Raw genomic sequence first — 23,768 nt, 5'->3', positions numbered from 1 at the left:
ACATTGTCGCAGGCTTTTACCCAGAGGGGGATGACATGGATTTTTTTGTTTGTTTGTCTTTTAGTCTTAGTCGATTTTTGTTCTTTGTTGCACTGATATTGCATTGACCACATTGGTGCAGGAAGAGTATGTAGGTTGGCCTCTTATGTCTGATGTTGTTTTCTACTTTATTAAATGGCACTCTAGTTTTCTAACTCTCTGACAAGTAATCCCACATGTAGAGCCCTTGCAGATAGAAAACTTGTATCCGCATCTGATCCGTGATCTGCAAACAGAGTCCCCAGATATAAAGCGGAGATCTACAGATTTGCAGGGCTCTAGGTATAAAATTTGGATCCACATTCATCCTCAATCTGAAAACATGGTCTGCGGATATCCACAAATTTGCAAGGCTCGACCCATTTGAAGTTAATGGGACTACTTACAAAGTAAGATGCTACTCAGTATGAATGTGGGTGTTAGAATCTGGCTTGCTATCAGCAGATTAAGGGACCATTATTATTTATTATAGTGATGGCCTTGTGTTCTCTTAAGATGTCTTAAAAGTGAGCATATGCAATAACACTTCAGTGATCCCTCAGTCTCTGATAGCCAAGATTGGCCAGAAGGGCTGCTAGGGCATGTCTGTCTGGCAAACCTTCAGGTGGATCTAAGCTGTCTCATGATCATTTAGGTCTTTTCAACAGACTAACTTTTTAAATAAAGATTGAAAAATTGCCAGCCCTACTAATGACAATTTGACTTAGAGACCTGTCCTGCCCTGTTTCACCCAAGGATTCTCTCTCATTTTGAAGAGGAGTGACCTTGTGGAGATTAAAATATTGAGGCAATACATTACTGAGTTTCTGCTGTCCTAGGGAAAAATCCTGCCCTCCTGGTGCCATCAGCTCAACTCCTTTTGAAGTCAGTAGCAATTGCTTCTGAGAGCTGAATTTGGCCCATAGAACTGTGCTTTGCAGATGCCTACAGAGTATTCAAAGTAATCAAACATTACTGTGATCTAACTATATTGTGGCTAGAGGTCTAAAAGACTATGGACCAGACTGTGCTCTAATTGGATGGGGGAAACCCAAGCAGGGTGGCAGGAAATGGATATTGTCCCATCCAAATTGAGGTGGGTTTGCTGCCCATCCATCAGGGAGCTAGCCAGAAGTCCAGCTCCCCAAATTCGGTGTCTCTTGGGACACCCGCAAGGGTCAGAGCTTCTCCACTCTTTCCTGAGTCTCCTGGCTAACATAACATGGTTCCTGAAATACCCAGCTGCCATTCTATTTTCCCTCATTCAATGCTTACACTTTGGCCCAGCCTATACAAGGTAGTACTGAGTGAGTGAACATTATCTTGGCTTGGGATACCATGTTACATGTTGTGAGTGAGCGATACTGTCAGGAGCCCTGCCGCCACCCTTCTCCACTCTGAGCCTGATCTTCACTAAGTGTCCACAGAGAGAGTTCATGAGATCTTAGGAGGTGGAGGAGTCTATAACGTGGAGTCTGTTCCTCCCTGTCCCACATGCACATGTTGTCAGCCCTGGGACGTAGTGTGCTGCAGTGCTTCTCACCCAGTCATACATCTACGCCTGGGGTACGCAGGGGTCTTCCAGGAGGTACATCAACTCATCTAGTTATTAGCCCGGTTTTACAACAGGCTACATGAAAAGCGCTAGCGAAGTCAGCACAAACTAAAATTTTGTACAGGCAAGGACTTGTTTATACTGCTCTGTATACTACACACTGAAATGTAAGTACAGTATTTATATTTCAATTGATTTCTTTTATAATTATATGGTTAAACATAAGAAAGGAAGCAATTTTTCAGTAATAGTGTGCTGTGACACTTTTTTGTATTTTTATGTCTGATTTTGTAAGCAAGTAATTTCTAAGTGAGGTGAAACTTGGGGGTGCACAAGAGAAATCAGACTCCTGAAAGGGGTACAGTAGTCTGGAAAGGTTGAGAGCCACTGGTGTGATCAGTATGATTACTGCTGATAGCTGCTAATTTCCTCAGCTCACGTGGTAGAGCTTTTTGCATATGAGGCTGAAAATGTGGGGTTCAAGGATTGATTTCCTCATGTTGACAAAAGGTGGGAGTTAAATGTTCCAGTTAAATGATCCAAACTGTCTCTTTGGGACCGAAATGGGAAAGTATTTGTACTAAGTTCAGTGCTAGAGTAACTCACAGTGAGTCATCCTCAGTTTGGGATTTTTCAGTTGCCTTTTTCTGCATGCTGGAGGCCTGAATAAGGATATCAGTTCTGCTAACAGTATTGACAGTAGTGCACTGAATGGTTATTACTTTGCACAGGTGTTGGGGCTAACAGCTTAAGGTGCAGTGGAACCAAAAGTGGCTGAGATTCCACAAAGAATACATTCATTAGGAATGCTTTCACTTACTTGACTTCTCTTCACAGACCCTCAAAGAGTGGGAAAGAAAGGAAAAGTGTTTTACATTGTTTCTGTGCTGTGGTTTAAAATGTTCAGTAATGTATTTGAGCTTTTGTATAAATACACTATATTAAATATTGTTCAAACAGTATCACGTTTTCTTTATGTAATGTATTTGGTAAAATAACTGCCCATTCTCAAACACAGAGAATCCTCCAACATATGTAAATCTAAAATCCTCTAGAGCCTAAAATCAAGTGTAGGCAAAGAGGAGCTGCTAAACTGACTTTGTCACTTGAGAAATAACTGCTCTAGAGCTACTGTTTGAAATACCAGAACTCTCTGAAATGGAGCCCGTGTTAAGTCTCTCGTGGTCCTGCAGCAAATCCTATTTGTTTGATTTAGTGGAGAAATGGATATGTGGCTAGCACACAGTTATTGATTTAATATGGTGAAACCACTGGAGCATTGCAAATGTAAAGTTGGGTTTTCATTTTATTAAAATATTCGTATAAACAAACATGTATTGCCTTCACTTAGGGAATATTCTTGTCATAACCTTCACTACAGGTTTCCCAGGATGATGATGTGTAGGAAAAAGTGTGATTTTTCCCTATTAATGCACCATTAATTTCAATGTAACAATTTGCTGCAAAGTGCAATTATTACTTAGTCTTGTAAAAGTCCTGTATACCCGCTGAAATTTCAGAGGTCTGCCTTTTTTAACATATGTTCCTGTCTCCTAATCACAGGATATAAGACTGGTAAACTTACATACATACATACCCTGTTGTAATATAAATCATGGTCTTACTCAGTTTTACATGTGAAGTAATTAGTGTTCTGTTTCCTTCTTTTTGTTGAACTCCCAGGTGAGTCGCTCTGCCTGTTTAATGACTACACAATTAATATGTAAATTGTTACGGTCACGAGAGGCGGCAGCAGCAGTGGATGTCAGAACGTGGCCTCCTGTACTAGATACAGGTAAGTTAGTATTAAAGCTAGAGCTGCCCTGTCTTGTTTTACAGTTGAACTTGTCATGGTTTAGAGATTCATGCAGCGAACTGCCTGTCATTAAAATAAGATGCACGTTTTCATTTTTTTATTTATTCTAGATGACTTGCCAAAGAAGCGGCCTGCTCAAATCTACAAACCTTCTAACCCTGACACACTGGCTTATCTTGATTTTAGTGTGTCCACAACTGGAATGCTAGCTGGGGTAAAGGTAGGAATTTTACACTAAAAACAAATGTTCTTGTCATGTATGTAACCAAACAATTTGGGCACATATACAATCATATTTCATTGTAGTCTGGAAGATTCTAAAAAATTTTGTGGTGTTTAAGAATTACAGGGTATGTTAGTGATGAAAACGCACAGGGAACTAAAACCTATTTACTTGTGTTGTTTTAACACAAGTTCCTCTTACTGATTTAAGGAATGGCAGTGGTTTGGGAATGAACCTGCAGAATAGCATAGTTTATCATTTTAATTACTGCCTTGTCTTCCAGATGTCCCATGCAGCCACTAGTGCCTTTTGTCGTTCTATTAAGCTGCAGTGTGAGCTTTACCCCTCTAGAGAAGTAGCTATCTGTTTGGACCCTTACTGTGGACTTGGGTTTGTCCTCTGGTGCCTCTGCAGGTGAGATTTCTCTTCAGACTTTTAAAATCTCATTTCCATTGTACCATAAAACAAAAGAGCAAGCTGACTTGAGTAATGGGAAGATGGTGGAAAACAATTAATACCTTTGTAACTAACACAGGCAATTGAAATTGCCAGAAGATATGTAGAGAATACATTTCATTCTACTCAGATGTGGTTTCAGATATTTAGAGTTTCTCACTTGCCCTCCTTCCCTCTGCTTATGAGTCATCTATTGATAGGCTCTTGTTAGATTTATTTACTGAGAGATAGTACTCCAATGGAATTTCATTGAGAAGGTGCTGTCATCTTGTCTTTCTATTTTGTAAGCACAAGTTTTCCTTGGAGCATTTTAGGACGTCTCCATTTGGGACCTATTTAATTTTGAATTTTAAAGGTACATAAAGATGCATTTGATAATAGAGAGATTTTTGATTGGCAATAATAAAGCTGGCTGAAAAGCAGCAAAATATTTTCACAAAAAACGTTGAAATTTTATTAGCAGTAGTTAGTGGGGTGTTTATAACTTAGTTAACAGTTTTGTGGATTTCTGTACTCTAGGGATGGTGTAATGTGGCAGTAAAAGCATTCTCAGTAACTTTTAGCTTTACTTTAAGACATGTAGGTAGATGTAAATGAAAAACTTTATAGAAGAAAATTGAAAACATGGTACAGGGAAGATCTATGAAAAAGTAGCTGGAATCATTCTTTAGTAAGAAATGATAGAGCCTAGAATTATTATGTTTTGACACATTTCACTGAAAGTGCAGTGTAACTGTTTTAAAACCGTGCTGAAATTAAGGTAACTTAAGGCATTACAAATGATATAGTCTTACAAAATGTTTTTATTGAAATTATAATTAAAAGTGAACATCCTATTGGAATCAACACTTTGTTTAGATGCTTGGAGCAGTAAAAAATAAATAAATAAAAGTTAACGGTACAGGGACTTGTCTTGCACCAGATAATTATGATTTATGAGATGCATAAACCATGTGCTTGTTAGACTTCAAGCACGTTATCTTAGCATAAGATCCACTTACAGCCTCAGAGATAGTTCTCTTATTAACCTTTTGGGAAAAAACAGCAATTGGAAAATATTTTTTAAAAATGATTTGTTCTGATTTAAGAGTGTTGCAATTACTATATTATAATCTGGAACTGATACACTGGGAATCTTTATAGTACTGTAACATTAACTGTTCTGGTATAAAGCAACAGAAGGCATTTATCTGAGCTTGGACAATGAAAAATCAATGAGTCACTTTCGCTTTCAGGTTTTTAGAGTGGCAGCATTTTGGTTTCAACAAACCTTGTTTGTTTAAAAACAAAGTGTAGAAACAATTTTTGTTGAGTCTTGCCTTTAACAAGCTTGTTTTTACAAAATGCAAATCTTGGGCTAAATGTAAGCTGAAACAGTTCCTTTAGTTCAGGCCACTGCCATTCCCAAATAGGACATGTCTTTGCTTGGAGCTGTGGGTGTGATTCCCAACTCAAGGAGAGACACTCACACTTGCTGTCCTCAAGCTAGCATTCAAAAAAACCTGAAACCTGTCAAAAAAAGAGTGTAACCGCAGAAGTCCAAGTCCTAGCACGTACTCGAGGCAGCTAGATCATCCTGCAGCTTGCGCTGCCATGGCTGCACTCTTAAGGTCCATACCTTAAAATGTTATCCTAGCCTAGTCTTTTTGTGTGTGTGGTTTTTCTTTTCTTTCTTTTACGGGATCCAGTGTATTTGTTGGTTTAAATGATAATTGCTCTGATCTCTTATTTCAAGGTCTACAAAGGGGCTAGAGCTGAAGAAAAATCATTTTGCAGGAAATTTTGATATTTCAACATCTTGTTTTCATCCCAATTGGTACAGAACTTCAAATTATTTTAACTTTTTTGCCAAACAAAAAGTTCATAAAAAGTGTAGCCTTGGAATTGTTGAAACATTTTGTTTGCCTACTTTCTGTTGAAACTAAATATTTTGACATTCCGACTCCAAAACGTTGAATATTGAGTCACCTCAACATTAATCTGTGTCCATGTGAACCATCACAGTTCCTCATGGGAGTTGTAGTTCATGTGTGCCTTGTGCCTTTATTCTCCCTGTCCAAACTGCATCTCCCAGGATATACCATAGTGGCTCAGGCAGCGGGAGACTGCAGTACAAAATAGGGAGATACAGCTGGACCATGGGGCCAGGATAAGGGGGACAGATGAAAATTACAACTTCCATGAGACACCATGTCAGCTCAAAGAGACGCAGATTAACGTTGACCTGACCAAAAAGGAAATACTTCCCAGTGCTGTTAACTCTCAGGAGTATTGTGATTTTTGGCCTGTGTTGGAGCCAGTCTTTCAATACATGAGTAGCTCCAACCCTCATGTAAGTTTCAGTCTTGCCTAGAGGAAACCCCCCTCTAATTGGCTGCCTTCCCCACTTGCCTGCCTTTTTAGGGAAGAGCAACCAATCAGATGCTCCTCCCTGCCTGCCCTTCTGGTCCTGAGAGAATTTGGATTCAGGACTGTGGGGAAAGGAGCAGCTAATACCATTTTCACAAGGGGGAAGGTTACAGAAAGTGGAAAGAGCCCAGCAGCTCAGGGCAGCTGTGCTTCCTCCTTCCCTTTCATCTTGTGACAAATGGGTCAGTCTCTCCATCACTGCAACACTAGGGTTGGGAAGGAGAAAAGGATCCTGCCTCAGCTGCCACTCCACACCTGGAAGGGAGGTGAAGACATCCTACAGCTCCAGAAGGAGCAGAGGTGCACAGAAGACAGAACAAGGAGTAATGGTCTCAAGTTGCAGTGGGGAGGTCTAGGTTGGATATTAGGAAAAACTTTTTCACTAGGAGGGTGGTGAAGCACTGGAATGGGTTATCTAGGGAGGTGGTGGAATTTCCTTCCGTAGAGGTTTTTAAGGTCAGGCTTGACAAAGCCCTGGCTGGGATGATTTAGTGATTGGTCCTGCTTTGAGCAGGGGGTTGGACTAGATGACCTCCTGAGGTCCCTTCCAACCCTGATATTCTGTGATTCTAGGAGCTGGGAACACATGTGAGAACAGGAATTATGTATGGCTGGCTGTGCACAGTTGATGTGGGGCCGGAGAGGCTGCTTAATTAACTGAAAGGTTGGGGGAGAGGCCGATTTGGGGCTGAAGACAGAACACAGAAATAATTATTAGAGTCTAGTTTGGGGAGAAGCTGGAAGCTCTGCATAATTAGGGCAGCATTTTATATAAAGCTCTGTAATTTGATCTCAGTTGGATCGTCCACTGAGAGCCAAAATCAGCATACCCTACAAATTTGGGACTTGACATGCACACAGTGGGCAGGGGGACTTCAAAAATGAAAAAGAAGAAGTGCAGTATAACCTCTCTCTACTCTTAAAAAACCTCATGATTTTCGGGGTCTGAGCTTTTGGGATTTGCCATACTGACTTTGCTTCAGTTTCCCTGATGGGCCATTGAACGGTGTCAGCAAAATTGATGTTTTCCTGCAGAAAACGTTGATTTTTCTTTTGGAAACCACATTTTCTGTCAAACATTTTGATCCAAAAATTCATAATCAGCTCTAATAGATTATGTCTATGTTATATGTAGACAGCTGACCTGAGAAACCAGTGTGGTTCATTTTGCTGCGCAGACTTGACTTCCATCTCATACTAGTTGTTAGGAGTGAATGTCATTTTTAGGATGCTCTGTAGAAGCACTGCACAGCTCTTTAAGCATGCAGTTTACTCTTTGTAACTTAGGCCTGGTTCACACTAACCCCCCACTTCGGACTAAGGTACGCAAATTCAGCTACGTTAATAACGTAGCTGAATTCGAAGTACCTTAGTCCGAACTTACCGCGGGTCCAGACGCGGCAGGCAGGCTCCCCCGTCGATGCCGCGTACTCCTCTCGCCGAGCTGGAGTACCGGCATCTACGGCAAGCACTTCCGGGATCGATCCGGGATCAATTTATCGCGTCTAGACAAGACGCGATAAATCGATTCCAGAAGATCGATTGCCTGCCGCCGAACCAGGAAGTAAGTGTAGACCTACCCTTACGTGTCAAAAGGTGATTGTTACTTTTAACATGCCACCCTTTGCTTCTGGGGGATATCTGGATGTAAAATTAAATATACAGATTGTACAGTCTATTGTTGTTGCCATTAACTACACTACCACTTGCTATTCTAACATAGAGATTTGTGGTCAGCTCCTACTGTCTTTATTTTTTAAGGTTAAGGGGCTGCAAATGGTAGCAATTCATATTGGATACAGAGCACGCAGAGAAAATGGGCTCCTTTATGCAGTCTCTGAAATAAGAAACGCAACTTAACATTTTGAATTCAGTCACTTCAGCTATGCATATTTAATAGCTCCATTAACTAGGCCAAAAGAGGTATTCATTCTACAAACAACCAAAAACTAACCTCTTTTCCCCATCGTAGGTTCTTAGAAGTTATGCTGCCCTGCTTTGCTGTGACGCCCCAGAATGCAATATTCTGTGACGTCAAAGCTATTAAGGAAAGCCCACTGGAGCCAGCCCATTGGTAAGTCTGGAGTATATTGCATGGTTTTGCAAAGTTTGTTTTATTTTATGTCCTAAAGAGTATAAAATAATAACAAAAAGAAACCTTGCAAAGCAGAGCAATACATTCTTAAAAATGGGATTTACCAGCTTCTCTATAAACTGGCTGCATACTCCAGCAGGGTTTCCTTGGGATCTTTGTCACAGAATGATGCATCCTAGGCATGGCAGCAGAGTCATCAGGCCTATGTGAGTTCTCTAATCCAAAAGCTCTTCTTTTTAGCTGTTTGTGCTTACTTTTTCGTGGGGGAATTCATGATGTGGTTTATTGATTTATTTATTTCATATTTTCCTTTGCAACTCTTGCCTTCCATTCTGAGAAGCTGACCCTACTATTTTGTTTTGCATTGCATTTTTAAATCTCTAAGTTATAATAGTTTTTTAAAAAGCAAACACTTTTCTCCAAATATAAAATCAACACTAAATCCCATTAAACTACTTTCTGAACTTAAGATATCCCTGTCCTAATGTGTAGACCACCATTTATTGGAGTAGAGCCTATTACACTCCATGTTAAGAACGGTTGAATTTAAAACAGAAACAGAGGATAAAGCAGATATGAAATTTTTCCTGTATTTTGTGTTAGCTAAACTAAGCTAAGCCCTCTAGTAATTCTGCTTTAATTATCAAAATACGGAAGAGAGAGAGAGAGAGAGTGTGTGTGTGTGTGTGTGTGTTGATAAACCAAAATGATATAATAGTTAATTTTCTAAAACTGAGACTCTGCTAGTGCAGGTCAGTAACAATGTTTTAGTCCAGTTCTACAGTGCTAGAGATGCACTTCATTGCCATTTGGGTACAGGAATGGATTTAAATTGCAAATCAGGACCATAAGAACTGTATTTTTCCAGTCCACTAAGACCACATTCAGCGAATACAGCAGAGATGGGCAAACTACGGCGGGACCCTGCTGCCCGGCCTCTGAGCTCCTGGCCCGGGAGGCTAGCCCCTGCCCCACCCTTGCTGTTTCTCCTCCCCCAGAACCTCGGCTCACTGCACCGCCGGTGCAATGCTCTGGGTGGCAGGGCTGCGAGCTCTTGCCTGACCCGGTGCTCTGTGCTGCGTGGTGGCATGGCTGGCTCCCGGTGCTCCAGGGAGCAGGGGGGGTTGGATAGAGGGCAGGTGAGTTTGGCGTGGTGGTCAGGGGGCGGGGTGTGGATAGGGGGTGGGGCAGTCAGAGGGTAGGGAACAGAGGGGTTGAATGGGGGCAGGTGTCCCGGGGGGGCAGTCAGGAAAGAGAGGGGGGGGTTGGATGGGGCAGCAGGGGGCAGTCAGGGGCAGGGGTTCCGGGGGAGGTCAGGGGACAGGGAGAAGGGGTGGTTGGATGGGACAGCAGTCCTGGGGAGGCCATCAAGGGACAGGGGATTGGATGGGGCAGGAGTCCCCGGGGGGGCGTCAGGGGGCAAGAAGCAGGGGGGGTCGGATAGGGGACGGGGGACGGGCCATGCCTAGCCGGCCCTCCATACAATTTCGGAAATCCGATGTGGCCCTCAAAAAGTTTGCCTGTCCCTGGAATACAATTTATGTATTCCAATAATGGAGTTATGATATGAATGTTTGTTTTGGAAGTGCAATGAGAGCTGCTTTCTTCTTGCGCACTTCCTGTCAGCCCTGAATGGGCAACTGGAGTAATTGATCAAGTAACTTCTACAGCAAAAGTGAGATCCTGCAAAGTTTCCTCTTAAACAAATGGATATAGCTGTGGAGGAAGTGAACAAGAAACAATAGCTTCAAGGGGTGGAATTGCAACTTTCCAAACTGCAGCAGGAGAGGGACTATTTTCATCTACTACATTTTGTGGCCTAACTTGAAGATAAGCATTGGGGTGAAATTCTTGCCCCAGCCCCTTTATGGCGAATAAAAGGGCTGCAGCATCATAAAGGAGCCCTAAAAGTCCCAGATCAGGAGATAAGGTTGCCAACTTTGTAATATTTAAAAAACACTTCTTCCCCTCGAGGACCTGTCCCTGCCCTGCCTCCTCCTTCCAGGACCCACTCCCCAGTCGCTCCTCTTCCCCCCCTGCCCTGGTTGCTCACTGCTATTCCCCTCTCTCCCCCGCCCGGGTCTGGAGGGACTCGCTGCAGAACCGCTGCTGGGAGCTGCAGCTGCCTGATGCAGGTAGGAGGTGGCCCCGGCTGAGTAGTAGCTGGCGCGGGTGATGACTTGGTGCCTCCCCCGCCTGCAGTAACAGGTCTTTCCGTGTCTGGTCAGTAGATCTGACCGGACACTGTCAGGTCCCCTTTTTGACTGGACTTTCCAGTCAAAAACTGAGCACCTGGCCACCCTATCAAGAGAGGAGGAGAATTCTCCTGGCATAACTAAGGAAGACAGCCACAGGCTCAGAGAAGGCCAGTGAAGAATTCCCTTTGTGCAGGGCAGCTCCCTCCTCTCTCTGTCTGTCTGTTACACACAAGATAAAGACTGGCCAAAACTTTTGAACTAGAGTGCCTGAAAGCAGGCAATGAAGTAAGTGGGGGGTAGGAGAGGCACCGTTTCAGTCTGTTGTCCAGAAGTGTTCTTTGCCCTGAGTGCCTTTGTGCTCCCATACCAAGGGCAAAAGGGGCAGAGCAAACCCATCTACCGCTCCAGTCCTTCTCACCTGCGAGACGCAGTTCCTTGGTATCCATGTCTTGACATATCCTGTTTTCTTATCTGTTGTTGTGAATTGTGTACAGATTAGTGTTAGACAGTAAAGAGTTGCCTGTTGGCAATTTTTTTGATAGTTCTTAATGGTTTCGGGAAGTTTTTACCTTCCATATTATGTCTTCTTTCCTCACTCGGATCTATTTCCCAACACCACAGCTTAGTGGTGTCCCATCACAAGTCACCCAGCTTCAAGTATTGCCCCACCTGCAAGGCAGCAATTTTGATTAATGATGGACTCACCAAATGCTTTGTTTTGTCTTGGGAAAGCTTATATACTCAGGAAATGTTCGGTGTATAAGTCCTTAAAGGCGAGGGAGACATGTTAGAATGTTTGATTGCTCTATGTGTCTAGCTTCTGATCTGGAAAGGGCAGACCCCACTGGAAAAGTTCCATTGCAGTCCAGAAGTATCTCTGTGAATTCTGGATCCAGTAGCTTCTGGGTTCCATCTTTGATAGTTATTTCAGATTCAGACTCTGGTAGGACTGTTAAAATTAAATCCACAAAAGATCAACACTCCTCTGGGAAAGCCAGGGACAGATCCCTGATGGGCATTTCCACTAAGAGGTCCAACTCACCTCAACACTACCATTTTAAGAAGATCCCTTGTCACAAATCAGGTACCCTGGGAGCTCTGAGGGAGCACAGTACCAAGGCTTTGGTACTATCCTGGGATGCCAAACTACTAGCGGTTATTTCAGCACCAGCTCTTATGCTACCAGCCTTATTGGCACTGATTTCCTTGATGCTTCTCACTTCAGCACAGAGTTTGTCAGTACTGGGCATGTTGACACCGTCAGCCTCGATGCTCTCTGCTCTCACATGGAATTTATATCTTACCCCCTCTTGGTACTGGGAAAGTTTGTGGTACTGAAGGATTTTCAAGTTTCAGAGGAGCTAGAATCTCCTCTGGTCTCCAAAGGGCTAAACATGCCTTCCAGCACTAGTGCTCTCCCCCTTATCAGCATTGAGTGTCTCCTGGAGCTGACTGCCTCTAAACTTACCCTTTGTAAGAACCTTTCCGATTTTCGTCTTTTATTGTATTCTGTTGTGACATGTCAAAGCTGAAAGATGCACAAATCACAGATTAAGATGTGTGAGGAAGAACTGTAAAATTGATGGGGAAATCTGCCTGTCTGATAGTCACAGGGCACACAGGAGAGAACGGTCAATATAGGAAACACTTCTGAGGAAGAAGTTGTCAGTGATGATACTGCAACAATTAGTGCTGCACCTTTGGCATAAGTTTCTGTTTTGGGGACATTTCCAAGTGTCTTCATCTCAGTATAGCTGGGGAGCCAATATACAATATTCTATATACAATAAATAGAGCTATGGCATTTCATTTTTAAAAGTTCATAACATTTTATGAAGAAAATTTTAAAGGCATAATTTACTTTTAATTTGGGGCCTGATCCTGGTCCTTTGAAAATGATGGCAAAGCTCCTGTTTATTTCCATGGGAGTGGGGTCAGTTCCTTGGTGAGTAGAAGGTATTGTATTTTCTGTTTAAGTAATGTTTAAATGGTAATAACCAACCATAAACCTTTATCAGCCAGTGCGTATTTTACATGCTACTAACCCAGGTAGCTGTGTGCTCTTCCATGCATTTCTAGCAGTAAGGGCCACCTGTATTTTGTAGGTTTTAGTAATTCAGGATTAGGTTCTGCCTACATTTGCACTGACTTCACTTGTATTATATGGATGCAACAAAGGGCAGAATTTAGCCCTTAACATAAAGCTGTGACAACTGTGCAGTGTTAGTGAGATGTAAACATGTTGTGCCTAATACTTGATGTTAAAGTTTACACTTAAGTGAAAATACCCTTTTTAGTTTGCGATCATCTCATCTACAGAATTCTAGTCTATGTTAACACATCTTATATTTTTGCAGCGTTTATTCAGGACACCAGTCTATTCTGATTCCTCCCTCAGAATTGGAGACCAATCCTGCTCTATGGCTTCTAGCTGTGAGTCAGTACAAAGTGAGAGACACTTTTTGTTCCTATTCAGTCATGGAGCTTTGTACCAAGGGACTCGGTTCACAAACAGAATCACTGAAGGTGAGGAATTCCATTTTTCTTCATAGTGTGACATTTCATTTGTATAGCGGTTAGGAATGTTCTCTGCTCAATAAGCGTGTGTTAAATCCATCCATTGAGGAGAAGATAATCAGAGGGTAAGGAAATCTTCAATACAGCCAGTATAATTCCTTGCCAAAGGCTATATATTAGCTTTTGCCACCTGCTGCTCCCTAGCCCTTTTCCAGATTGTGAGGTTCTTCGATAAGTTTATTCCTTGAGGCTTTCCAAATCTTTAAGATTTGTGTTTATTGTACAGCCCAAATATGTCGCCGGTTGCTAGGGTTGTAAAAGTCAGAATTGTGTGTATTAGCCAACTTGCATATTGTATGTATAACTTACTCTAATAAATATGTTAAATATTTGTTTGGTTTTGACACATTAGAGCACTCAGAAATGCTCTAATCTTTTTCAACTTGGGGTCTGGGATATACTGATGCTTTTGTTATGAACCTGATAAATGTTTTGCTATGCATTCTGTAGCCAGTTCTCTAACTAACTGTAACTGCTTTTAAAAGATCTATTTTTTTCTCTTCAGTTGCAAAAGGGTTTAACTTATCAGATGTCAGTAACTGCCTTCGTTTACTGACAGCTATATATCTTTTTCAGAATTAACGTAATTTAGGAAGGTGTAAATGTGAAGCAGAGGAGCTTGGAGCCAGACAGTGTTTTTGTGCTTAAATACTTTCTTCCTTCCATCTCCATTTTTTTTCCCCCCATTAGACCTTATCCTTATCCTATAGATGCATCTTATAGTGATTCAGGCTTACAGCTTGCCTAGAACAGTTCCCACCTTTTAGTAGAAACCCAAGCCCAAATGGATTGACAAATAGGTGCCCCTACCATGTTGTCTTCCAAATGTGTTCTGACACACTTGCTGTTGTCGCGCCTTCTTTCTGTTCACTTTCTCCCTTTTCCCCCCTTTTGTCTGTTTTCTGGGTTTTTTCTTGTTTCTCTTTACATTATTTTTTTTAAAGTTTGTTCTTTCACATATTTTTTGTTGACTCTTCTTCCCTGCTGCTCCCCTTTGTCCAACAACTGGAAGCTGAAATCTCACTCTCATGCTGATGGGAGAGCTGCCATTGGTACGACCCATGGCTAAGCTGAGTGCCATGAGAGCAGAGAAAGAAGCTCAGGAGGGTGGGCTGGTGCCTGAGTCAACAGCCCTGTATGTTAAGGCCACTACGGGAACTGGGAGGTAGAAGATAGGTGGCTTTCAAGGAGCAACCTGCTGTGTGTGATATTGGCAGACCCAGTAACCTCTTTGGATTGTGTCTTAATGTATCTAGGGAACACATTGATTCATTCCTCTGTCCTATTTTCCTCACTCCAACTATTCTAGCACCCTTTGCCCCACCCTAGATTGGGAAATGCTGCACGATATAAAGTCTAAGCAGTATCAACCACTACAACAGAGACTTATTTTGTTTGATTTGTTTACATTGCTCTTAAATTTCTTCCAATTTCAATAAATTATAACAAATGCAGAAATTTGTATATGTAAAACTTGTAACATTTCTAATATCAGTGTTTTTATAGCCGCTCACATGCAACTAGCTGTGAAATGTCAGACCTTCCTTTAATGATTCAGAATTCCCATTATTCTGTTGAAAACCTGTTAGGTAGAACTCAGGGTGTGTACACTGTCTCCCCTCCCTTATGTCTTTAATAATTCTCCAGTCAGTTTTTTCCTAGGACAGTTAACTCTTCCAGTTCACTGGTCATTGCAGTCCTGAGCTGTTACTTGATACTAGCATATTTTCCCTCTAGAACTTTTTTGTGATCCATTTCCTTCTAAATGCTAGGGAAGAAATTCCAAGCAAGTAGATCTGTTCTATATAAGCCATAAATGTGTCAGTTGGCCATCCAGCTTCCATGAAAGGCTGGAATCGGAGTATTATAATCCTATATTCTTGTGTTCATGTTTTGTTTCACAATTTGTTTAACACATGTTTTGATGCACAGTTTCAAAATTAATTAACTATAGCTTTCACTACATTATAACTTCTTCCTAGGGAAGGGGACTGGACCTCTCACGTGTACGGACATGTGTCGTCGTGGCAGAAGAACGGCCCCGAATAGCTCTCACTCAGTCATTTTCAAAATTATTTAAAGACCTGGGTCTCCATCCACGGGCTGTTAGCACATCGTTTGGCTGTAGAGTTAACCTGGCTATATGTTTGCAGGTAAGACTTTCCATGCCTTAAATTTGTACACCTGCTAGTACTAAGAAAATGGTTATCAATGAGCAATTTTCTTGTCAAGCATGGGAGGTTTCATCATGTTTCATGTTGGTCGATTGCTTAATTGTTCTTTAAGCATATTGAGCAAATCCATCTGTTACTTAATGTTCTTCTTTCATATGCAAGTAATACACTTCTGCATTTGTCAATGAACACTGTTCATCCTTCACAATACATTCATAGCATTTATTCTGCCCCAGATGTGCTGTAATTCAGCGAAGTGTATCAGAATGATACAACTTGTACTCTCAATACTCTAAAACAAAACTAGTTGGAATTTATTCATGTAGTGCATATCCCTGCTTCCAAGTGCTTTCTTTATGTACTTTAAAACAAAGTAGCTTCCTGCTTTGTGTAGAATAGTTACTTACTTTAATCAGATAAATAATTTCTGCATACAATATATAGGTCGCACAGTGAAAAACTAATCTTTCCGACTCAGCTGTCACCATATGAGGCGTTTGTGTATTTCCAATTTGACCCATTCATCAGATGAGTCTCCAGGGAGAACCTGGGATTTATCTTGCATTCTCTGCTTCAGGCATTCAGCTTTGTTGATTAATAGATTTAAAGGACAGAAAGGAACACTGTCATCATCTAGTCTGATTTCCTTTATAACACAGATCTTAGATCTTCACCTGTTGATTCCTGTATCCAGCCCAATAACTTGTGCTTTAGTACAACCACATCTTTTTAGACAGACATCCAATTTTGATTTAAAGAGTCCAAGTAATGGAGAATTTACCATACTCCTTAATAACATGTTCTAGTATTTAATTATCCTTAGTGTTACGGCACAATTTTTCTATTTTATTTTTTATTTCCAGTTTGAATTTGTCTAGCTTTAAATTCAGCGATTGGATCGTGTTATGCTTTTGTATGCTAGCCTTCTACTATCAGATCTTTTCCACTTTAGGTATTTAAACTTACCAAGCCACCTCCTAACCCTTCTCTTTGATGAGCTAAATAGATGGAGCTCTTCTGCTGTAAGGCATGTTTTCTAGTCCACCTCTCATGCTTATGGCTCTTCCTTGAATCCTTTCCATTTTTCAATATTCCTTCCAAGTCTGGATAACAGAGCTGGACACCAGCAGCATCTCTCCAGTGCCATATATAGAGTAATATAACCTTCTACTCCACTAGTTCAAGGATCACGTTAGGCCTATTGGGAGTTGGCTATCGGCCATGTCCACTAAGTCTTTTTCAGGGTTACTGTTTGCAGCCTTCAGTCCCCCCCATCTGTAAGTATAACCCACATACATCCAGCAAAGGCTATTGTACCTTTTTAGCTCTTGTACCTACCACTGCTCCATGTTGGGGATCTCTTCATGGATAGTAGCAAAACCCTTGCTCAAATATGGAAGCCAAAGACACATCTGAGCAGAAGTACTGCGAATAATGCACTTGCCTCCCTCTTCTGCTACTCATTATTTTTATAGCACTTTGTTTTACAAGCAAGGCCATCCAAAAACACTTCACAAGTATAGGTGATCAGCCCATCACAGACCACTGCTTCTGTGCCTTATCCCCAACTTTGCCCCGGCCTGTTGCGGGGAACTGAATAATCAAGGCTTTCATCAGACGTTGGTCTAAAATGACCTCACTACTGCAACATGTCAACAGAAAATGAATACAGGAGTTGAGCCACTTCTCTACCTCTCATGTAACCTAATATCCCTTCAGCCCAGAGTTAAATTAGATGGTGATTTTAATGATCACTATTGAATATATGGCAAAGCTATCGTCAGCTGAGTAAGATGAAAAGTCATTCTTTGATCTGGAGGTAGCCCTCTTCTAATTCAGCATTCTCTAATTACTGTCATAAATAGTCTCCCGGCATGTAAAAGTTCAAGCAAATCTCTTGCACTCCTAAAAGCAATACACTGTACCTGAATCCTTTTAGAATGAATGTCCCTTCTGCTTAATACATGTAAGATCTTGGACTCAAACAGTAGTTGTGTTTAGAAACGTTCGTGTTAATGTTGTGAACTCAGACATCTGCATGACCTATTTCACTTAATAAATATTGACTTAAGTTTCTAGACTTTGGGATCTTTCCTGTTGAAGGAGTTCTGTACCCTTGCGGAGAAATTGTTTCTTGCTCTCTCACAAATACCTGTAACTGTAAGGGAGATAGAAAAACCTAATGAAACAAGTAATCAAAATTTTCATTTAAAAAACAACAACAACTTCATCCTGGGAAACTCACATCAAAGAGATCCTCAGCCTGCTTTCTTTTGGAGAGCTGATAGTTAGTTCCATTTAACAAATAGGGCTTAGTTTACCCCCTCGCCATGAATACATCCAAAGTTTAAAAGCTGCATGTCAGGGACTATATAGGTACTATAGATACCTACTGTGCAGGTAGATCCAGAACACTTCCTTTCCCATAAAAAGTAACCTAGGAATTCCCTAGTCAAGAAAACAAAGGAGAATCAGATGAACTAGCCACTTAGTAACAACAGTCTGTTGGTTATGCTTCCTACATCGCTTTCGACTTTGAAATGGCTGCAGGATTTCCTTTTGTGTGGGAGGAGGTGGAGGTGGGAGACATAGCTCAGGAAAATTATAGCATTGCTGTCATGGCAGACTGCTTTAAGTGTCCACTAAAATTTCTCAAGTACATGAGGTTAGTGGCCCTTCAGTCCCTGCAGCTCCATCCCTGAGACTGTCTTTCAAAGCTTTGCTTGAGTTCACTCTGTGCTCTGATGCATATGAGAACAGACCATGAAGGGCATTGTAGAAAACAAGGACAAGCTTCCCTTTGTAAGCTGGGAGGCTTCACTTGCCACTAATGGAGACCTTCCTTTCAGGCTTGCACCAGTCCCCAGGGAGTTTGACATCATGCTGTTGGTGGCTGCCTCACTTGGTATACAAGGCACTTCAGTAAGACCATACTGGCACTAAAAGCAGCAAATGAGTTGGGAGGACACTGACCAGTTCTATAGTTTAGGCCTTCAGTCAAACTCCAAAAATATCATTGAACCTAATGTGTATGGAAGCCCAGATTAACCCAGAGAAATGGTAGGCATATCCCATCACTTGAGAACCAGATCAATACTGAATTTTATTTGGGGTACTTTTTTAACTTGAACATGTATGTATGTTGGCTTCCTGACCGAAACTCAGCCCTTGGGAGTTCTGTGAATGCACAAAATTATAGAACAGTTCTTGAGACGGGATCACCCCTCAAGTGAATATTTGTTAACGATTTTGACTGCAGATTTAAGCTGTGTCAGCACAAAATAAGAGGCAAGCCCAGCCCATTAACATCCAGGAGAGAACTGATGTGGCTACTGAGGTTGGCAGAGATCTTTGGGTGTGCTTGAATAGTTTAACAGCAGGCACCTCAATCCATAGGAGGAATTAAAAGTATGTACATGATTTTTTTTTAAAATAGCTTTGAGTAGAAAACTGCTTAGTCGCTGTTTTGAAGTAGTCTACGCTTGTAACATTGCTCTGTAAATCACTCTTAGGGGCAGAATGGCTCTTAAAGCATTTAAGCAAGGAAGATGTCAAGTGCGTTTTGAATTAATAGTGGAGTCGTTATTTATAAAAGTAACTGCAATATATGGCCTTTCAATAGAAAATGTAATAATGCCAAAATCCTCTGGAATATTTGGCAGCGTTGCTTCCTTTAAAGCGGCTGGTACTGTCGACCATCAAAGACTGGATTCTGGGAAAGGTGGACTACTGTTCTGATTCAGTATAGCAGTTCCTATGACTTGTAGTGTGCAGGTGTCTTGACTGAAGAGAGTATTCTGTTTCCGGATGGCAGGTTGAAGAGCAGGCTGGGTCTTAATCCTTTCTCAGCAAGGTTCTTTAAATTAGCATCTCTTCAGCATATTCAGGAAGTGGTCCTTGTTTGCTGGGGTCTTAATGCTGTGCTTCAGAAAAATGCTTTTGTACATTTCTGAGCCAGTGGGATCTGTCTTTGTATTTATTCTTACAATTGGTGTAATCCTCCCTCCTACCTTGTAATCATTATATGAAAGAAGATGGAGGAATTATTGACATCTATCAATATATAGTCATTGAAACCTTTCTTTCCATAAGGCTGGTCATCAGACCCATTTGAGGTCCCTCCTAAAATTTGCACCTAGGTGTTATCTTTATCAAGAGGTGTTAGTGCTCACCATTTGCCACTTCTCCAGAGAGAGGCCTATCCTGATTGTCTTCAGAGTGAGTTACCTTTTTATTTGACTTGGATTCAATCTCTTATTCCTCTTTTACTTTAATTCCATCAATAGAAGATCCTATAGATTGATTATTCCAAAGGGTCTCATTAGAGGGTCTTGAGGGGCTGAGCATATCCTATGTTTATGTTCATATAGGGAATGCACAGTGTGTGTGCTTTTGCTAGAAGTCACTGAGTGAATAACACACGTATTCTGGAAGCAGTCTTCAGCAACAGGGCAATGCTGTTCTGTAAATAGTTCTACGTTGTTCATCTAGTTATCTTGGAATTGCTAGTTTCTTTAATTTTTCCTCTTTCAGACTAGTGACAAATGAAGGACACAAGCATTTTACCTAAAAAGTGCTCTGATTTTTTGAACAAGCTCCTTCTATTTTTTCCTTTAAAGTGAGGCGTTATGTAAAGAAGAAATAACGAATTTTGGAGCATGTTTATCAATCTTATTTTATGAATATATACTTGGAAAAGGCAGGCATCCTAATAATCCCCTTGATACAAAACAGTTTTATACTAGTAAACTAATGGTAATCTTAGTATTCCACCATATGGAATATTATGGGACTAATACACTGATGCTGAATATATTCCTTCTGGCTAATTTTAGATAGAATTACCGTATGTCACTAAGGTGTTGAGGCACCTAAAGATACAGATAGGTATTTTTGAAAATTGTAGGCACCTAAATGCCTTTACAAATCTAGCACCTTATTACTAAAAGTCAGATAGGTATTTGGTAAAGGTATTTCTGAGATAAGTAGATTGGATATAGCATATTTTACTTCTCATGTACAATTTCCTTAGTATTCTCTAAAGAAATAGAAAAGTAGGGATGAGCTATTACCAAGGCAGAGATGCTCCTCCAGAATTTTTAGCTTTGTAGGCTAGCTTTCATTTAAATACTTGGAATTTATTTATTAAGTTTTTAGTGGGGGGAGAAGGAGTGGCACAAAAAGGCATTGAAGTTCAAATTTCAACTCCCATGCTTAATTATCCTTGAGATAAAATCTTTTTTCCAGAGAATCACTTTGTTATTAACCTCCACTGGAGAAGAAAATGCCTTCAGCCACATTTGCTCCTTTGAAAGAAAATGATCAAGTACATTTTTGTTGCACTATAATTAGAAAAGTTACTCAACTCTTTATTTAGTTTTTTTTAGTTGAGGAAAACTGTGTATTGATGCTTCACTCCAGTTAACACCTACATATTAATTGCTTTGACTGAGAATTCTATTAGTAAAATATTTTAGGAGACAATGCTTGTTTGTATCTTTTGCCTTAGTAAAAGATCACACTTTTGAGGATCTCCTACACCAGGAATAATGTGGGGTGGCTTTTAGAGAACTAGAACCGCTCTGATAGAGAACTATTCATTTTTTATGTATATTTCTTCAAATGGTAGTAAATTCTTGGCATGTATGATTTTGTACTTGCATATGTAGTACAAATCCTTCAGATAGTGTTGCCAAATCTCGAGATTTTCTGGTGAGTCATGATATAGAGTGACTTTCTTAAATCTTCATCGGCTACAATTATGTTAGGCTACGTCTATAATAGCGAGCCTATGTCAGTATAGGAGGTTTTCTGTTGGGGTAGAAACACATGACAACACATCCCCAAATGACATTAGCTATGTCAACAGAAGCCCTCTTCTGTTGACATAGCTGCATCTACACTGGAAGGTTTGTTTGCATAGCTATGTTGGTCAGATGTGTGGTATTGTCATACCCCTAACCAACATAGCTATGGCGGTATAACTTTTCAACATAAACCAAGAGTTACGTGAGATTCTCAGATATTCATGAAAAAGTAAATTTTTAAGTCTCATGGTTCCAGAGCAGCCTGAAAATGTGAACCCTAAAGGCGCCCACACCAGAAGGCAAATTAAAAGAACCCAGCACTTACCTTTTGAAAATCTCATGATTTTTTTGTTGCCTAATTCATGACTTTTAAACACTTGTGGTTGGCAATATTGTACATACACAATTGTCCCTGACTTCAATAGAAGTTAGGCACATACGTCTCAGAGGGAAAGATTTATCCCTACATGAGTGTTTTTTTTTTCTTCTTCTAAACATCAGACACAAGAAAGGATATGCTTGCTGGCTTTGTATGACCACTATAAAGAAGAATCTATAAAATATATCTTGTTGTTTCTAATCAAGAGTTAAAGTTTCACACTAAGTGAATTTGTATACACAGGGTTAATGTTTCAGCCAGATCTCAACCCACCCTCTAATTCAATGGGCACAGTGGGTGGGTAGCAAAGTCATCTAACTACCAGATTTACATGTGTCCACAGAATTAGAGGACAGTGTTGAAAATTAAATGTTGTCCATTGAGCTCATATGAGGTCAGTTAAGGGTATTTTTAGAAGTCAACTCTGAAATTGGAGTGTTACATTTTTGCATTGGTATATACGTTTGGTCATGGACTTACTGCGCTTAAGCTGGTCTCATGCTTAGTTGCAGTTTTATAGTATATGGTGAAACTTGCACATTATTATCTATATGGCTATTCTCAGGCAGCAATGTAATATACAAACATGTCCTATTTAAAATTGCTCCCTCTTTCCCTTCATTCAAAATATACCAATTTTTAGCTGTTGCTATGGCAATTTCCTATAGGCTAAGGAGTTGACAGTCTAGTTCTGTGAGTACTAATATTTTTATTAAAGCAGTGCACCTGGAATTGTCTAACTTCACCGATCATAGGTCAAGTCCCATGCTGCCCTTCGGAGTTTAGGTTTTCCACATGCCAGCACAGTGAGTGGTTGCTACATCACCAGAGTGTCTGAAACAACAGGCTTAGTAACAGAGGAATAATCATCACTGTATTTTTTATTGTTACTTCACTGTAATGTTGAATCTTGATGTTGAACTATTTGCTTTTTATTAGTATTTACTTTTACTGCTTCACACCCTGCATTCCAGGGTTTGTGGACAAAGAATGAAGGAGTTTTGTAGTACCGAGTTACATAATTAGTTTTGAACATGTAGAAATCAGACTATACAAGAAGACTTGATTTTATTCTACCCTATGAGCAGGTTAATCTGTGTGAAAAATGTGTAAGTATCCTTTTTTCCTCCATTGCCAACTAATTTTGCCAAAAACAAAACAAAACCCAGAGATACTTACTGCTTTTAGGGGGGAAAAGTAATCACTAACAGCCTTTATTTGTTAGAGTAATGGCAAACTTGGAGCCCCTGTTTCAATGTATGTGCATTTAAAATAGTGAGTCTATAATATTTACTTACACTTACAAATGAAAGATAGCGTGCTTAACCTAAATTGTCTACTAACATTGTCTGCAGTGTCCTAAAATCACTTAAGTCTGTTTGTCTAAGGTTAACAGTCTGTTGCTGTCTCTTCTGTTGCTCTACTAAAATATCGACACCTCATTTTTTTACTTTTTTTTTAAACCTTTAATGGTAAAATAGTTAATTTGTAAGATTCCTGTATTTGACATTGTTTTTCTTTTTATTTTACTCCCCGCTTTTTGCATTTCCTCTCTTTTTTTTCCCCTCCCACCCTTCATTCCCATATGTCGTTATTATTTTTGTCTTGTGTTACTTTCTTTCCTTCTCTCCCTCATCCCTGCTATTCCTGCTGCTATAGCCTCACAGGCTGGGGAAGCTGGCCGAGCAGGTAGGGGATTTTCACGTTCCCTAAATACCCACCTATCAGCTTCCAACAGTGGGACAGACTAGAAATTGAGTCTGGAGATTTGAGGATTATCAGATTCTTTCTGTGTGATTATGAACAAGTCCAGTACAGTTCTGTCTGGATGCAGGATTCATGAAAAGTTAGCTGGCTATAGTTATTATTTCATTCACACTGAAAATAACTATTGCCATGATGGTTGTCTTTAATTTTCTAACTAACCTGTTTCCATTATTTTACAAATTGGTTACATTCTATTTTTTTTTTTAATTAAGGGTAACAGGTTTTTTAGGTTTTTTTTCCACATTCATCTATACTTGAACTAAGCTCTCCACTCAGCACTAGTCTGTTACACTG

The 23,768-nt window shown here is 40.5% G+C and overlaps 1 protein-coding gene across 24 annotated transcripts in view; it reads left to right on the top strand.

Moving 5' to 3' along the window:
• Nucleotides 1-23,768, top strand: part of DIP2C (disco interacting protein 2 homolog C) — a 472,758-nt gene that overhangs the window by 406,028 nt on the left and 42,962 nt on the right. For 18 of the 24 annotated variants that reach the window (XR_010598212.1, XR_010598210.1, XR_006176568.2 and 15 more), the window contains 6 exons: nt 3,257-3,368; nt 3,500-3,609; nt 3,896-4,026; nt 13,128-13,296; nt 15,330-15,500; nt 23,367-23,396. Coding sequence is in view for 19 of the 24 variants with exons in the window: in XM_005308091.5 (XP_005308148.1) it covers nt 3,257-3,368; nt 3,500-3,609; nt 3,896-4,026; nt 13,128-13,296; nt 15,330-15,500; nt 23,367-23,396 (723 nt within the window). In the remaining 5 variants the exon portion in view is untranslated. The other 6 variants (XR_010598211.1, XM_042858891.2, XM_005308090.5 and 3 more) reach the window with 2 other exon arrangements.

The sequence above is a fragment of the Chrysemys picta genome, chromosome 2, assembly GCF_011386835.1.
Source record: "Chrysemys picta bellii isolate R12L10 chromosome 2, ASM1138683v2, whole genome shotgun sequence".
Classification (NCBI taxonomy): domain Eukaryota; kingdom Metazoa; phylum Chordata; order Testudines; family Emydidae; genus Chrysemys; species Chrysemys picta.
The sequence above is the reverse complement of the archived record's forward strand: the minus strand, read 5'-3'. Positions and strand labels throughout refer to the sequence as shown.